Genomic DNA, 18,836 nt, shown 5'->3' on the forward strand with positions numbered 1-18,836 from the left:
CATCTGCCTACTCTTCCAGTTGCAGCCTCACATCAGTACCACCTTGTCCTGGCCAGGAAGAACTGCCACAGGCCAGATGTTCCTGCTTAGAGCAGCACAGTGGACAAACTGGTCTTCCCAGGCTGCTGCCAGCTCTTTCTTCTATGATTTCTCTAATTTACTTCAAGAAATCTTAATCCTTTTCCTGTGTTGATCCCCTGCTAAGGGTGGATCTGCTCTCAGCCTACTGATCATTAAATCCATGGCCCTCAATATGGTAGTTTTAGGAGTGTTTAGGCCATGTGATGGGCTGTAGGCCAAAAACACAGTAATGCAAGCAGTCTCCCCAAATGTGCTGAACAAAGAGGAGATCAAGATCCCTCAACCCTCAGTTAAATATACAGTGGTTGTTCATGACACCAGGTAGTGCAAACAGGAAGGCTGTCCTGAATTATTCTTCTGCCTGCTATTCTCTGCCTGCTCTCTGGCAAGTCATTTATTTTCTCATCAGTTTTTTTGTTCCCCTTTTGCAGGATGGGATAAACAAGCTTCCTAATTGCACCAGGACACTGTGAGAACAGACAGGATCAGATACTACCTTTGCCCGTATATAGTTTTACCTTTAGCTGCTCTCAAAGGAAATATGAGTGCAGCTGCATTCTTGGTTTCATACTTATTTACACATGGTTTTAGCAGAGCATGCACTTTAACACCATGTAACACTCCTCATGTCTTACATGGAATCCATCCTTTAACTCCGATTTGCTGCTACTGTACAACCTACAAAACAACAATAACACCTGCAGGTTAGCAAAATGTTTTATTATACTGAAACATACTGTACATAGATGAGAGCCAATGCTTAAGTTTTATGTGTCCCATCACACCAAAATACTTTTATTGTATTTTCCATTGGCTTAAAAAGGAAATACTAATAATTTCATTATTAAATATATATATATAAAATGCTTTCTATTTATTTGTTCTATATTAGAAAGGCAAATTTGGGGACAGTGATATGGCTTAAATATATTAATATTTTCCCTCTGGGGAGCTTGTCTTCACATCTGGACAGAACACTTGTGGAATGAGTTCAGGAATCTCTTTCTACATGACAGCAGGTATCTAGCCACATTAGATGTAAATTCAGCATGTTTAACCAGAGTGCCTGAGCTAAGGAAGAAGAAGGGTAGTCTGCGATGCCTGTTCTACCATGTTTTTCTTATCCTGCATATTAAAATTTCTTCAGAATATTTTCTTCTTATTTTTTCCTCTGGATAATCCCAAGTTTGTCCTCCCTTGTTTTAACTATTGCCATAGTAATGAACAGACCACTGTTTTATCAAAAAAAACTCATTTTAGCTTAGTGGAATTAATCACCGTGGCTGGTGCTTTAAGTTCTGGGGAAAGGGAAGGAGAGAGAGAGAGTTAGTGATGCCAGAGAGCAATTCAGAGTTTCTCCATTAGGACACCTGCACTGAATCACCTCCTGGAGAAATCTCTTTCTCTCCACTAACTAGTGGAAGCCCAGGGAGACTTGGCTGGAAAAAAATTAGCCCTTGTTAATCTTGAGTGGGTTCACAAGAGTCCTACAGCATCCAAACCTCCTACACACTGCAACCTCCGCATATGCCTGGAGCTGAACTCTTGGCCATCTTCAGTCATTTCCTATTCTCCCCAGGGCCAGAGATGCATAGCGTCTAGTGTTTGCAGTCCTACAAGTTCTCTTACAAGTTGGCATTTGCGCAACAACAAAAGCAGCAGATTGTCAGGCTTAGCTGGGATTTCAGTGTTTCTCTGAACTATAGAGGAACTGTTACCTATACTTAACAGTTCCTGGTTATAAATTACTGAAATACCAGTCAGGGAGGAAAGGGCTGCTATAAGAATGCACAGGATAAAAGGAAAGTGACCTTTCCAGTGGGCTGAAATAGACTGTCTAAAATGACAGGAACAGCATTCTGTCCTGCCTCAGACCATTTGTTGGACACTATTCACAGTTGCCACGTGTGCAACAAGCTTACCATTTCCAGTCAGGACTAACTGGCTGAAACTGTACTATGTTGATACTAAAACAGTAGTAGACAATCTGTAGTGATAGGTCCTTATCCACATTCCCTGTAAAATCCTGAAAATCTAAGGCAACATTATACCACAACTGCACTGCTTTGAAAACATGATGTCGAGCCTCTGCTACTCAAACTTGCTGCTCTCTATATCACGGTACACAAATGAGCACTGTGACGGTAAAGACATCTGATCAACTCTTGCTACCATCACTTGAGCTCACCAGGAGTTTCGTAAATACCTATGTTCAAAAAAGACTTGTATCTTGGTTGTTGATAGATTCATTTTCCTGGATATACTGGAGAATGTCCACTTCATTCATTGTCTGAATCCTGTTTTCCTTTGGCTTTGCCAGTGGAGAATTACTGCTCCTGGGGGCAACTGCTGGCTTCTGAGGCAATGGTGGTTTTGATGGTACTTTAGGTTTCGGTCTGGAGGTTACTTTCAAGACTTGCTCTAAATCATCTTCAACTCTGAATGAAAAGAAAACATCAGTAACATCTTAGGAATTTCTGAACTGCTTTTTGTTTTGTAAGAAAATGCAATCTTGCACGATAAAACTTTCTGCAAGAAAGGATCAATGTTGATGAATTTTCTTTTATGAAGAGCTTTCCATGAAAGTTTCAATGTTGCCAAAATAAGAACTGTGTTTTTATAATGTGGTTTTTCAGTTCACCGTACAAGTTAATTAATTTTACAGCATGTTTTCAAATGTCTAAATTAAAAGCAATTATCCAAAGAAAAAGAACTTGATTTTAGCTTGGGAAAAAAATGCTTTTGATTTGTGAGGGGATGATTTGCTTCCCAGAAATTTTCATGGGATAGTATAATTTTTCACATTCAGCTCTGCTTCCTCTTCATCCCCCAAGACTGAGATTGAGCATCCCCCATGCTCAATCATGAGAAACTGGAAAAACTAATGGCTTTAAAAATATTGTGTTCACATTTGCTTCCAAGAAACTGTAGAAGTTTTACAATCTGTGACCATATATAACAACTCTTTTGGTGACCATTTCCCCCCTATTACTTAGTGAAATAACCCAAAACACCTGAAACAGTTAAGGATGTTTTCTACCTGCATTGTTTGACCTTACCAAGAGACACAGCATGCTGTGCGTGCCCAACTCTGCTCCCACAGGAGCTGTTAAAGATTTTGAGAGCGCCCTTATAACATTGTCTTGTGACTCCAAGAGGTGTCTGCCTTTGGAAAGTGAATATGTGGAGGAAAGGGAAAGAAGGTTGTGACACATCACATCTCTAAAAGATAGAGCAGAGATGGTAAAGTAAAAATTAGCATAGCTGAGAAGTCTTTACAGGTCACAGTAATTTCTGCTCTGAATCAAAATAGCCTCTTGTTTTGGTCCTCTGAGGACAGTGCTTAAACAAAACACTATAAGGCATAAACAGTTGTTAATTTCCCAGAGGCTTGATTGATAAATAATTGTTAAGCAGTCAAAACCCAACCACCAATCCATGCAGACAGTCAGCTGTGTAATGACCAGCTACAAACGTGAAGCCTCTGATAAAATGCATACCTCATATATGCTTACAAAATACACGACTTGCAAAAGGCTCCACCTCTAACTGTAGCATACAAAATCAAGAAAGCTAAAGCATAAGAAGAGCAAGCAAAAACTTTACATGACGGACCAGAAGCCAAAGATCAAGAGGAACAGTAGGTTTGTAATATGTGGGTATCTCCTTGCCAGACCCCAGCTCTAGTGTGATACGCTTACCCTACAACCATATTATCTTAGGCAGTGAAATGACTTAACGATTTAATTGTTTACAAGCACTGTTATAAGCTGTTTTTACCAAACTTCAGTATCAACTCCATCAGCCCATAGGCTGTAACAGTGCCAGCAGTAAAACTCCCTCTGCCTCAGCCAAAGGGTAACCTGACAGGGAAGCTACAAATGAATAGGAGATGAAATTAAGGGGCAGGAGTTATTCCAAAGGGATGGGTATTTTCTTCAGTGCTAAAATTCCCTTCAAATAGTTTTACTTAGTTCACTCTTAGAAAACTTGTGAGGTAAGAAAGTCTGGTCAAGTGATTCTTAAACAAGAAAGCAGTTGTCAGCACATGTGCAGCCCATCGTCTCCCTCTGTCTCTGCTAGAGCACTACGTCAAGAGGTGGCACAGCCCCTCCATCCAGGAGGATGGGTTGGATGCTCACTGGAACAGGACACCATACAGGGAGTCTAAGGAAGGTGCCTTTTTAGTTTCTACAAGCCCCATAGGTAGGCAGTCCCTGAGGCATCGATCAGTTTCACTTTATTTCATGTCAGGTATTTTTTGGTCCTTCCACTCATTTGTCTTTTGTAATTCCTATCTTCTTCACTGCCAGGCAATGAGGCTGTCTTGGCAGGGTTATCCAGACCCCTGCGAAGCCACTGGGAAAACTTCTGTTGACTAAATGGGACTGTGATTTCTCCCTTTCTTTGTTCACTGGTAGCCTTAGGAGAGATACTGTAAATGCCTCTACCACATGGCAGAACAATTGGTGGGGCCTTCTGCAGTTGACATAGGCAGTTAAAGCAAAGCTGAGCTCTTCCATAATTTGGGAAGCAACTGATTAGGGTAACAGGGCAGGACCATGGGAAACATGATCAACAGAAGAATCAACGTCTCTGAGACACTTTATTACTCCATCCCTAGTGCACATTGTTTGAATGTTAAAATCACAGGTACTTCAAGAGGTCCAGCACCATCAGCTAAGGATCCCACTATTGTTGAGAAAGACCTGCATGATTTGAGGGTTTCTTTTTTATGTTCACCTTTATTAAAAGCTCTGAGAATCTTAGGACTGTACTGCCCAGGCTGAAACAAACTACACTCACCATGAATTGGCCATAAAGTAAACAAGGATTAGCCTGAATTTTCTGCTGTCAGAACCCTTTAAGGTAAAACCATTCTTGAAGTCAGATCTTTCTGTGACTCCCAAAGGGAATCTAAAAAGGATCAGTTTTAACCAAGGCTAATCTTTTAAAATCAACTGCCTGAACATTAATATCTAAAACTAGAAAATACCTAAACAGACCAACTGATGGACAGAGCAGGGCCACTGTCCCACAGCTCTGAATCTTGATCTCTACCTTGTGGACTTGTATTCCAGCAGGCAGCTCCTCAAGTTTCACCCTCCCAGTAATTCTGGAGATTATATTCTCTTTTATTTAGACAAGATTTCTGATGTCTTCTGGTTTCCATGATTCCCTATGGCTAACATATCCCACCTAACTTAGAAAACACCTTGTCAGTGTATATCTTCTTCCTGAATTCCCCATCTACATAGAAGAAATTAATTTAATTTAAGCCCAAGCATTTTTGTCTGCTGCAAACTCTGATATCCAAGAGATACCACACCTGTGATCATATTGCCAAGACATGTTCTTGCTCTCTTTGCTGTGTAATAAACAAAACATGTTAGGGCTGGTATTTCTGAAGACTAGCTTTCTTCAGCTGATCTGATGCCTCCTTTCTTGGCATAAACAAATACTGAATGAATCAGTGTCCATGTCATAAAGTTTTGGTCATAAATATCAGAAACCATAATAACCAGATGAACAATATAGACATATACATACAGCTACACGGAGGAAGCATGATTTTGAACTAGGTACGCTGCCTGAGAGCTAGCTGCCATGCCCAGAAGGGGCAGCAGTAAATACAACTCATTAACCTGATGGAACAGCTTCCTGAATTCTCTATTCCTGTGTGGCTCTATATTAATTTCTGTGCTAACCACAGCAACAAAACCACTCAGCACAGTCATAAAATACTCCCAAAAGATGCAGTCCAGTAGGCTGTGGGGGTTTTTTGGGGGGTGCGGGTTTTTTTTGGTAGTGTGCTTTTATGCCAAAAATTCTGCAGAAGGTGATTTTTCAAAGTCTGGAAGCTAATCATGTAAATCTCCTTTTTTTTTTATACTGGATTTTTTCAAGACCTTGGTTAGACAGAAGTCTTTTACAGAGAACACAGCAGATAATATGTGGTCTTTGTCTCAAAACCTGCTTTTCAGTGCTGCAGTGCTAGGCAAACTGTTTGATCCACTGCTGTTTGATCATGTGAGACACAACTGTCTTTGGAAAACTAAAGAGGTAAAATGCAAAATGCCTCAGGCAGAGATAGAAACAAGGACTTCCATTTCTTGAGAAGCAAATGAATTGTTACAGTGCATAACTACCACCATATTTAACTCCAGGCCAGGAGGAGGAAGAAAAAAATCAAGCAACTATTCTGAAATAACAAGATTAAAGGAAGAACCTTCCCCTCCCCATCTTTTTATAGACAATCAGGCACAGAATCCATGTAATTAATCATTCTCTAATTAGTCTCTTTCTTTTTCTGTAATGGAAAAGCAGTGCCACATTGTTTAAAATTCCTGCCATACTGTTGTGCTGATTCACAGACTCTATTGGTGGAAATTCTCTTTGTTTCCAGACACAGAAAGCAATCAAAACCCTTACTGAAGAAAGGCTGTCACAAAGGCCTATATATGACTGCTAGCATGTGGACCTCAAGACAGTAAACGAGTTCTGACTTGGAGACAGACGCAGCTGCCATCAGAACATCAACATTTTAGATGCCACTTCTCTGAACGCTGTCCTGTCTATCCGGGCAAGATCTTTGGGACAGGAATGACTATATGCATGTACAGCATCTAGCATGATGGGGACAGTGACCTCTGCTTGCTCAGAATGCTCTAATGAGGAGAATCAGTAATGAAAGCAAGAGACGAAGACTCCCATAATTCGCTAAAATATCGAAAAGGATCATGCCTGAAGCTGGGTTATGCAACTCACAGCTGTTCTTGCAGAATAGACTTTTATCTTCCCCTATCTTATTATCGGTGTCTTTATTTTGTCTGGTGTTAATTCCAAGTACGAGAGATACCTTAGTGAAACCTTGGGGAGAGGTGTAATATCACGTACATGACTTGGGAAAAGACTTGTGCCCCAAAATAGGCATGAGGCTTTGAAGTATCTGTTGACCATCACTTCTGCTCTGGTCAGTAGAGACAGTGTGATGTCTAACAAGGACCATGGAAATTATACAGGCTGGAGTTAACCACAGGAGTGCAAAGCTGTGTAGGAGGTATCTCCCCTCCCGCTCCTGCTTTTCCCTGCAATCCATTACAGGTAAATTCATACTGGTACTTTAATCAGTGCCAGGAAATATGTCTGGACACTGGAACATGAGAGTCTGTACTGTTGAAATGCTAGAAGAACCACTGGCACAGCTTTGGTCTGGGACAGATTAGCCCTCCTCCAAAAAACTCCCAGGCACAACTCGGAGCTGGCGCAGGACAGGGACCATTCCCAGCAGGCGGCTGCGTACAGTCACCTTGTTCTGCAGCTGGAGAGAGTCTAATGGCATGGATGCAGGCCAGTGGTGCTGTCTGGCCAAGGGCCAGAGAATAGGCTCATTAGTACAGGTAAGTCCTACATGCATATGGCCACAAGAGCCCTCTGAGGAAAACAGCCTACTGGTTAGATCACTCACCCAGGAAACAAGGAAATTCAATTTTTACAATTTGAACCAGAGAGCTGGTTCAATTTTTCCCCAGCCTGAAGAAGTTCAAAACTCTGTCTCCTGCTTCTCTAGAAAGTTCCCCAATCACCAGGCAAAGGCATAGCTGAGGCAGGGGAGAGTAGGCAGCTTTTACCCCCCAGCTGAAGATGTCTGTCAAAATTGCAAGTAACCTGGGGCAAGACGGTTGAAATCTGGTGACTCTCAAGCCTAGCAAAAGCACTTCTTGCTACACTAGGAGAGACTAGGACTCTAGGTCACCTTTCTGCATTATTCTATACAACACATACATGTTCCTGGTGTTGGGGCAATAATTACTGTTTCCTGTCTGGCAAAAGCCTTTTTATTCTGTTGGCTGAGTTTACTTTGTAGCTCTTCCAGTGTTTGTAAGTAGCATCTCTATACATCACAGGAAAAATGAAAAAAAAAAAAAAAAAGCTTGAAAATCATCACAGAAAGTGCTCTTGGGCAGCAAAGAAAACCCACCAAAAACTGGTAGGAAAAGAAGAATTTATTTGTTTACTGAAAGCTACTGCAGCCAAATCAAGGTTCCTTCCCCACAATCAGGTCACAGCAAGCAAGGGAAAGTGCCTTGAAGTGGTCAGGAAACTTCTGACTCAGTGATTGCAACCTCCTCTACCACCTGCCTATCACCCTAACAACCCACTGCTCAAAGGATCTAGATTTAAACCCTCTGGAGTTTCTCAAAGCTGTTCTCCCAACGATGGTGCTGCTCTCATATCCTCAGGACAGTGAGAAAGCATTTCTCATCATATGGTGCTGCAAGTGGTGTCACATATGACTCCTGGCTAGTCTGAAGATGGAAGTGTTGCTTTCTTAATCCAGCATCTGCTAATGGCCTGCTGAATGAAGAACATACAAACTTTTTCTGCTTCAAGGGTGGCAACAGTTCCTTGGCAAACCTGAAGCTAACAAACCTGCTCAAGAAGCTGTATGGACTGAATGTTGTTTAGAAATGGCCATTGTTAGGATGCCATTTCACAAACAGCTTCAGCCTCTAACAATATAATGCTCCTCAAAGGGTCATCACTTGCATCACTGATGCCACAGCTCACAGCTGTAGAAACAGATCAACCTGTAAATACAGACAAACCCCGTCTTTTAAGGGCACAGGCAGGATGATGCAGCTGTAGCACAAAGGTAAGAGCTGGATTGTCCCTTTCAACACCAGCAGTCTTAGATCAGCATAATCCTAAGAAAGAATACACCAGGTCTGCCATCACAGGGCAGCAGAACTGGGATCCCACTGCTGACACTTTTCTCAGCACTGGAAAAAGACAAATGTTATGCTGACAGCTGCTTCCTTCCAGTTCAACTCCCTATTCATTATCAAAGGTGAAGTTAATTAAATCTCTCCTGAAAAGCTGCTCAGACAACTGTGATAATTATTTCAGGCTAGGATGTGTGATAATTTATGTAATTCTGTGGGCCCACAGAGCTGCTGCAACATTCACAGGATCAATTCTAGCATTGGTTTTCCACAAAAACCTGATCCATCACACCAGGCAGGCACAATTTAGATTAATGAGGCAGAAGAGGTCGACTGCAGTCTTGCTGCATGAAAACTTAATTTGCATATCTGTGGCCTCTGGGTGGGCAGAGATGAGAAAATAAGATGGCATGAGAATCCATGATGGGAGAGTTTGCAGGATACTGATTTCTGCAGCAGTTGACTTCTGTCTCTAGCTTAAACGGAAATCAGACCTGAGAAGGAGCTTTCAGAGTGGAAGTAAATGGCTGAATGCATCCAGAAGGAATCATTATATGGTATGACGTGACCCAGGAAAATGACAGGAGAAAAGAGAAGCCTGGTCCTAAATCCATTCCCAAGGATAATTCTTTTAACATCTGGGAAAGGGTTGATGAGCTACCCTTTCATCTCACTGCAGTTGGTCACCTTGCACCCTGGAAGAATCAAAAGCATTGGGACCTGGACTTCTTGGAAGAGCCTGGGTTCCTCTGTATCCCTGTGGTAAAAAGATAAGCCAAAAAGACTTGGTTACCTACCCCTCCCTTTCTCAAAGTACATCCCATGAAGGAAGAGTATGACGTGCTCCTTTTTTCCTGACGGCAACATGAAGGGACTTGACCTTGCTGGTTCCTACCACTGCAATTTATCTCTTTTCCACAAGTTCTGGAAGGACATTCAAGTACAGCGCTCTCCAGGCACCTCACTAATGTATTATGGCAGACCTAGCGGTAGGAAAGAGCGCCTGCGTCTACAATGCCAGTGGTTAGTGTGGTAGCTCACCCAGTTTCTCCATCACCATCACTTAATATTTTTGGTAGGCCAAGAAATTAGTAACCAGTAAAAGTCTGGTAAATGGACAGGAAGAGGGAAGATATTTGTTTGAATGGATATTGGTGTTTTGCCATAAAATAAAAAGACATAAAAAGAAATCTTTCATTGCAATGCAAATTGCAAAGCAAATTGGTTCTTCTCAAAGCTCAACACTTCTTAATGTAAAGTAGGTGATTCTATTTAAAATAGTAATTCTCGTTTCATTTGAGCAGGTATCCACAGAGAGCACAGTCTTCAGTTTGCAATGAGATCATTTATCATATTCTCTTCTCCCTCATGTTGTGACAAGCTCATCCTACGCACATTTTGCAGACTCATTTGTCTCCATAACAGTCTCTTCCTCAAGAGTTACAAGTCACTGCTGGGGGTTCACTGCTGTGTTGACAGTGCTGTGGTGCTACTGCTGCTACAACCACCCAGGTACCATAAAGATCACAAAGGACTTGGTTGCTCCTGTGTTCTGCTCTGAACATCATCTTTTTTCCATCTCCCCTTTGGAAGAAGAAAGTTCTGCCTTCCGCTGCCTTAGGCAGTGCTCTCCTATCTGTACCCATGATTCACTGGAAAGTACATTTTCCAGTAAGCCAGACATTTCTCAGATCTACCACATGCATGTGAGCAGACCACATGGTACATGCAAATTTATACTACCTAAATCAAGGGCTACCACATCTACATTATACAGCTAATCCATCTGTGTACAGTGAACATGTCTAGGTTCCTGGACCTACTACAGACCTGCTGGTGCATCATAACTCAGGATAGTCTTAGGTCTTGACAAAATGTGTCCAGGCAGAATTTCTGTATGGTACAACAGAATATGTCCAACAGACCAAGATGTTTGCCAGTTTTCCTTAGCCAGCTGTAGCCCACTAAAGGAATGGGTTGTCGCAGCTCCTGCTTTGATCTGAGGGCTGTGGAGAGATTTCTTCAGTCCCCTTTGGGAAAGGAGAGGGATTGTCAACATCTACAGGGCAAAGGCAAGATTTATTTTTAGGCCTCAAAATATGCTCAAGTCCCCATGCCAGAAAGATTGCAGGGTTCAGCCCACACTGAACATTTCCTCTAACCACAAAGGGTCACTGCCTAGAAAAGAGATTGGGGTGCTGCCCTGCAAGAACAGGTAACACCAGTCTGGTGATAAGGGAAGGTGGAGGATTATTCAAATGCTGCCTCTACATTTATGAGACCTGACAGTTCTGCTAAGGCTTCCAGCTGAACAGAAAACAAAGTGCATTGTGCATAACCACTTGAGAAAGTTCAGCTACAGGATTTCAAGTGACTGCAATGAATTTACATAGAGGCAAGGTGAAGGATTCTACTAGGTTACAACAGAACTGCCACTCCTCTTCCCTGCTTTAACAGCTTCTCCTTCACCCCTAACTGCCTTGCATTCAGTCTACCACCGCTCTATGATGTGCAGAGACAATGTGAACTAGGTTTATCAGGGGGATTTCAGAGGGTGTTAGGCACATGAAGAGGTCAACAGATCCTGACCTATCTGCCTATACCTCTTGCACACTCGGGAGTTGCCAACTTTCCCATTGGACCACTGGCATGATTTTCTGCTTCATTACATGTATTCATTTCCAACTGGATCCTGATGACTTGTCAACTACTGAAAGCACTGGGACAATTCAAGAATAAATGAAAACTACTGGAATTTAAAAGAAATGGAATCTTTTTTTCCCATGGGTTTCCATAACCATCTGGGCGTGCTGCTAACATTGATGACCCCAAACTGATTTAAAAGCATGGTCTATTGGTCTTGGAGCAGACTTCAGAGACCTTTCTCTGCCACAGAAGAAGAGAAAACATATAATCCGAAGGACATGAACATGACAGATGGAGAAGCTCTCTCCTCTAGTGGATAATAATGTAAGGACTGCACTGAAACAGGCACTTCTAGCTGTATGAACAATCTGGATCAAGCACTATGTGCTGAGATTGCTAGCAGAGGAGAAAGCAAACATGAAAATATTGCAAGCACATACGTGTTTGCTCCCAATATACCAGAGGACTAAATCGGGTCATGTCCTGCCTCATCAGCTCCCATAAACATCAGGTGGGATGTCAGGATGTAATGCAAGATGGCACCCAACCCAATTTAACATTTGTTTAAATTAAGTCAGGCATTACCACTGAGAGAGCTAGCACTTTTGCATGCATAGAAAGCAATAGCTGCAAAACTACCTGCTTCAGGAGAGGTTTAAAACCATACACAGATTCTCTCTCCCAGGTTTAGTACCTGCTGTGGAAATCATACATCCTAACAGGAGCTGGCTGGCAAGAATTAGCACTGGAAGCAGGTTGGCCTCATCATTCAGATGCCAGCCTGAGATCTAGAAGGCATGAATTTGACTCTTTACTGCAGCACAGATTCCCTGGTGATACTGGTCCCTCTGAGCATTGGCTCCCTGCTTGATCTCTTGAGGATATCAGTGCAGGCAAACTAGCCTTGTGAGAGAGATGTCAGGAATAAAACACATTATGTGATGATATGTTCCAGTGCTACACTATTAAGGGGGCAAGTAAGTGTACGAGCAAGTACATTATTCCCTCCTGTAACTCTGAGCTCCAGCCCTTCTTTTCACTACATTAAAAATTAAATGCAGGGTGATAGAGAGATTTTAATTAGAGTACTTTCCAGCTGTGGAGGTGTGCAGAGGATTACTCCTGGAAGTGTGCATGGAGATCTGTGAGCCATGAGTAGAAAATCATTCCTCTTGTGGCAAGAGCCCCTGATTTCAGCTCACTGAAGCTGAATTCCTCTTTGTTTCTGGGCTTTGTTTCTCACTTTTCATAATGGAGGTCAGTTTTCAACCCCTGTGCGTTGCTTGCAGAAAGCAGAAGTGTCATGTTAGAAAACAAGGACTAGATGGCATGCCTTGAGCCTTCAAGACCCTTCCTTTGGAGTCACAGGATAATACCTTGCACCCTACCTTTCTCAAAGGGTCTTCCTAATTTACTTTTTCATATGTTTGACTTCCAAGCTCCATGACACATATCTTACCTTTTACTTGTAAGTGCAAGTATTGATTCACAGTTAGCATTCAAAGTATTTAAGCTTTGCCCTCAAATTCATCTCTTTTGAGGTCTAAATAACTCCTCAGATCACCTTCAACCTACATGACAGTTTTGAGATGTGTACCTCAGCAGTTCTTCAGTGTCCTCCTCAGGATCTGTATTCAGCACATACTCCCTATTCTTACAGGCAGCTGGCAGCAGCAGTGAGTCACCCAGTCTTACTACACCACCAAGGTCCGGATCTTCAAATAACTTCACATCTATTAAGAGGAACCAGAAAATGCTGTAGTTAAATCATGCTACATAATACAATACCTGCATTAACACTAGCTAGTAAACCTGGCTACTGGGCTGAAAAAAAAAGATCACGTAGACAATTCTTTTTTTACAAGGACTTCCAATCCACAAAGTGCAGTAATACTTTGCACTCTCAGGACTTGGTAAATCTGCTTTCTTCTTGCACTCAAAAGTAGGTCTCATTACTGTTGTTAGTGTGGCATGAGTGACTGTGGGACAGCCAGCTCCCACAGACCTATAACATCCCCGCCCAAAATGTCAACAGTGAACAGCTATGGGAACTACAGGTCTTATTTATTCTTTCTGAATGATTCTAGAAGATTCTGCCCCAGCTGAAGATTTGCCTTAACATTCCGAAGTCATTATTTAGCCTGTATACTCTGTACCACTACATTTTAAAAGCTCAGTTATACACATGCTTTAGATAGAACAATCTGTGTATATACAAATATAGAACAGATTTACTCTCTTTCATCTTCTTCCTGGGACCAATTGATGAGAAATCTTTTTCTGGGCCAAAGAGTCCTTCATCTGGATCTAGTTCCTCTTCAAAAATGGTTAATCTGGGTTTCTCTTGCTTTGTTGGAGGAGCAGATGCCTTCTTTGGTTTTTTAGTTCTAAAACATAAGAGACAAGAAATTCTGCAATTCTTCATTTAACAAGAAAGATTTATGGCTAGAAAGTCTCATAAGCTGAAAATAGATGGAGGCTGGGAAGGGATTAGAGAAAGGTACATAGGCACTGCTGGCAGGAACAGGATATTGAGCTGGAGGGACTGTTGGTCTGACATACTCTACCTGTACTCATGTTTTGTATTCTTAAGAACTAACAAGGAACCCAATGGGAACTGGAAGAGCAGGGCTAACAATGCTGTACTGTGCAAACTACCACTCAATCACATTTGTTTTAAGCAGTTTTACTCCTCTCACACAGAAAACTTAAAATAAGAAAGAAGACCAGTCCAGCAACACTGTCATAGACAGACAGAAAAGGGATGGCTTGAAAAACAAAGTGCAGGTTGGACCATTACACTGATCCCTTTGGACAGGTTTTTAAAAATCTCTTTGGCTCCATTTCCTTGCCAGTGCCTGCTGCTGTTTTTGACTGCTGCATACTCCTTTCATAAAGGTGTTAGACACTCCCCTTATCCTTCCCAGAAGAGAGAAGATGTGAAGACTACATCACCTTTAAGTTGAAGCAAGCAGGGACTGGAAGATACTTGGTTAGACAGACTGCTATTTGCAGAATTTACAAATGTCACTCAGTACTTTCTTGAACGAAGGACAGGATTAACTTCCTCTAAATTTAGTCTTCTAAAAATTTGACAGTGAGACAAAGGTAATTTTTAGGCTTCTCCTCTACTCAGTGGAAAGAGACACACATTTCCATAGGACAATTAATCCCATCTATTTTGAACACTGGTATCTGGATGAAATGAATCTCTGAAGATCTATTCCTCTCCCCACTGGCTGGAGAAGAAAGCTAAAAACTAGTTTGGATCAGAGGCCTCATTTGCACATGGCTTAAACAAGGAGAGCTGAATTCCCTTCCTAGAACAGAGTGAAAAGCATGTACCTCTTGCTCTCATACCTAGGAGTCACATTCTGCTAGCTGAAGCTACAAAGCAGCTTTCACAGTAGGGCAGCTTGAGTTATGAGGCAAAAAAAAGAAAATTTAGATAACAGGACAAAAACCTTGGGTGAAAAGTCCAATTCAAACTAAGCTGAAAGAGAAGAATTCCTTAGGACAGCATGTCCTTCCTAAGAAATTGCCACATTTCAAAGATCCTTACTCTTAGCAGTCACGGCCTTGCAATTTCTAAGGTAGCCCCTTTGAGTGCCTCTTACAACAGAAGATCTGATCTTCTCCTTTGCAGAGAGCAGGTCAGGTTTCAGCCTAGAGCAAACCCAATTATCAGCACTTAACATGCCATAGTCATAAAAAACTAAGAACAAGGTCAAAAGATTACACATACATTCCAACTACATTAAAGAATCTTGTAAAATCCTCTTCCGATTACAGCTGCACAGAAGAGTGGAGTCCAGTTACTTCCAGTTATTTTCACAAGTTTATTATCACCAACATAGAACTCGGGGATGATATTACCTTGCTACCACCACTTTGTCTCTTAGCAATGGGAAATGCTGCACTTTAGAGCCCTAAGAGCAAGCCCCATGTAGAACTTAAATATGGCCTTATTTGGAAATATACACTTTTCAATATATTAAAGGTATCTGCAGTTGTCAGCGACTAATTTGCTGAACTATTTATTATACAAACCTTCTTTTTAAAGCAGGAGAAAATTCCATGACTTTCTTTTTTTCACACATATTCATTATGGATATGCCTTGAGTGACTTCTGAATTTGAGCTACTTTTGAAAAGTCAGCTCCAAGGAACTGCCTCAAACTGAAGCATTTGTAAAAGAGCCTCCTTACAAAACCTGACAAAGTCTAAAGTTATAATATGTACAAGCCAGACAGCTTTCACCCAGGATTTCTACACAAACTCAGATTCATTGCTTTATTAACTGTGGTAAGAAATCTATCACTCAAATGAACCTCAGTATTAAAGGAAAAGGTAAAAAATCGAGCTATTATATTTAACAACATAACCAGAAGAACAGTAAGACTGAGTCTTTCAGAGCTGACAAACTGATTAAAAATAGAATTAGTAGACACAAATAAATGCAATCTACTGGGGAAGTAGCAACCTTTGTTTGCATGATTCATGCCTTGCAAAGTACCCTTTGAGAAGTAAATGACAATATAGATGAGGATTTGCCAATCTACAGAATGCCAAAAAGCCTTTGACAAGAACTCCCTTGTCCATTCAGAGAGTTACAGCAGCTCTCCTGATGCATAAGAGCCTGTTATGACACAGGTACTTATAAACATGAGCCAATACATTTCCAAGCAACAGGTCTCCACCCCAGTGAAGTTAACAAGGAGTTTACTAACAGTTAGCTAAAGTATTTGCAGCAATGAGTACCAGAGTGGTGGGACATACTGAAGAACGGGAAGAGAACCATAAAGAGTGTCATAAAGAACAGTATGTAAAACAAAATTAATTGAACTGAAAGGTCCTGGTAATAACCCTCTGTTTAGTCTAGCTATCAAACCAGCCCACTTACAGTGGGTCGCTTTCTGTTTCGCCAGGGGACTCCATTGGCAGTTACAGGGAACAGGGCCAAACCCCCAGGGCTTAACTGCTACCAGTAGGAACACGAGGAAGTTGTTTTTCTGCCTTCAAGTTGTTTCTCCTCACTACCCTTCTAAGGAAGCCACAGTTGGACTGCCAAGTAATTCCAGCATATCCATACAGGGACTCTGTTGAGGTCAGTCTCTAACTGGGAAACAGGATTCCCACGGTTCTGTATTTAGCTGTGCCAGTCCAGGCTGTGCACTGCTAAGTAAAGGTTAATGGAAGGGAAAGGGTGTGTAAGAAGTTTTGGAGCCTGTCTGAGGTTCTGGTTTCATGATAAGCTTCATCTGGCCTGAATGTGTGTCTGCCTGCCTACCCGTCCCCCTCTATACATTCCTGCTACCTCCCCATAAGCAGGGGACCAGGGACCTAACTGGAACCGAGCTGACTGTGAAGCCACATGCTGGTAGGCATGCACACGAGAAGCTGCAGGGATAGTTAATTCGATGATCATGATGTGCCAGGGTGCAGTAAACTGGTGCAGGGATGCAGAGGTTTTGGGGAAGACAGAAATGAAGGAACATTTAGTCTCCCAAAGTATTACTGTACTCAAGCATTGCACGTCATTAGCACCTTCTTCATACATCACACTCACAACCTTGGCATCTGACATTTTGAAACTACCTGCATCCAGCTAGCAGAAGATGACCTGTGTCATTGCTATTTCTTTGTTGCTGAAACAAGTGAACTTTGGAACATCACTAGTGAATTTTAAAAATCTTAACAAGAACTAACCCAGTCCTGAAGATGATGTATCCTTTGTTCAGCTGAACCCATTTACCCAGTTGAGCTCACTGGCTTCTATACATGAAGCACTGTGAGAATGACTCAAATAACACTACTGTCTTCTGCTCTTGAGTCCAAAAGCAGCCAACCTGCCTTCAGAAGTGACTGTAGATAAAGACTAGTCTCCTAACTGACATAGACCAAAACTGGGTGATCAAAAATTTGGGTATATGAATCTACTTAGTCAGGCTGCTGGCACACTTGAAAATCCAGTTGAGACTCCTGGCTCCCAAATGATTCTCAAATCACCCACGACAATGGCAACAAAACCCTGCATGCAGAAGACACTCACTTTAAAACCTAACCCATTTTGTGAGCACAATTCTCATATTATTGTTTACTGACACAATGTAGGTCATTTGTTTGGCAGCCTCCATGTCTCACTGGCACATCAATAATGCAGAAAAGCTTTCTGGTTAGCTATAGAAAACAGCAATGAGGATGACTGAAACACTCCGAAGTCAGAAGATTTCCAGACCTGTATGTGTGATAGCTGTGTTTTGAAATAGTGGGTCTTCAGACCTAATGCTTGGTGACACATAGTTTAAATCAAAGTGCATGTCTATTGTGCTCAATACAGACAGGAGTCCCTAACCCATGCTCATTACTGGGCTAAAATAGTGAGTGTAATTATTCAGAGTAAGTGTGTGTCATTATTCAGAGTAAGTGTAATCTCAGCACACTGACAAAAATTTTCAGAACTTCTTATTCTGAAAATATGACCATCTCTTTTTTAATAGAAATAAGATTATGCTCCAGAAAAGGAATGATACAATAATATTAAAAATTACTTACTCAGAATATACATACTCATATTTTAGGTATCCATGGGATTTTACAAGGAAAGAGCTTGTTAATATAAATGGACACCCCAACTCCCACAAATCTACATTCAGGCTTGAACAAAAGAACTACTGCTAAAATATCAGCAATATTAGCACATCTTCTTGAAAACCATTTCTGAAAAACAAAGAACCTATACACTAGTTCATACAGAAAACAAAATGTCATCTGCCTCTTTCTTTTCATTCACCAGTGCTCATTTTCCAAAGCTGCCTGATAATAACAGACAGGACAAAAGGGGTCATTCTCATCTGCTTTGGGCAAGGGATGCCAAATAGAAATTCTAAGCCCGTCAGCTCAACACAGCCTGACTGCTAAGCATTAAGCAACCATGACAAGTGCTGGCCGCAGGGATATTTCACCTCACACAGTAATCTTTTTCTTGTGGACATCACAGTAACTTAGAGTGTTCTAAATGGCCCTGGCATGTCCCAAAATAAGATAATGCATAATAGATGGAATAAATCTCCTATTAGAAATCATTTGGAATAAGAGCATTTAATTGCAGGCAAAGTTTCTCCTGCTGCAGCCCCCAGATCAGGCCAGCCTTGGACTATTGTTCTAGCAGAGCAACAGATGGAAAGAAAGCCTGAAGGAATAGATTTTCAAGAGTTCATCTCCCATCTAGGGACCTGCTTTCGTGGAGACATTTTTCTGAAGGGCTCAGCACTCAGGAGTACCTGTTTTTAAGCCAAGCTGGTTTTATAATCTGTCCTTTCCGATTATATCATTTTTCAATATAATTTGAGAACAGACAACAAGACCACAGGCAGACAACTTT

At 41.6% G+C, this 18,836-nt stretch overlaps 1 protein-coding gene across 1 annotated transcript in view; it reads right to left on the reverse strand.

Annotated features, from left to right (window-relative positions):
- Window positions 1-660: 660 nt before the first annotated feature.
- Window positions 661-18,836, reverse strand: part of HS1BP3 (HCLS1 binding protein 3) — a 54,454-nt gene continuing 36,278 nt past the window's right edge. Inside the window, exons 5-7 of the mRNA XM_049819297.1 lie at window positions 13,689-13,840; window positions 13,051-13,186; window positions 661-2,519 (exon numbers count right to left, since the gene is read on the reverse strand). Of these exons, the coding sequence (XP_049675254.1) occupies window positions 2,294-2,519; window positions 13,051-13,186; window positions 13,689-13,840 (514 nt within the window). The 3' untranslated portion in view covers window positions 661-2,293. The remainder of the gene's footprint in view (window positions 2,520-13,050; window positions 13,187-13,688; window positions 13,841-18,836) is intronic.

The sequence above is a fragment of the Accipiter gentilis genome, chromosome 16 (assembly GCF_929443795.1).
Source record: "Accipiter gentilis chromosome 16, bAccGen1.1, whole genome shotgun sequence".
Lineage (NCBI taxonomy): Eukaryota > Metazoa > Chordata > Aves > Accipitriformes > Accipitridae > Astur > Astur gentilis.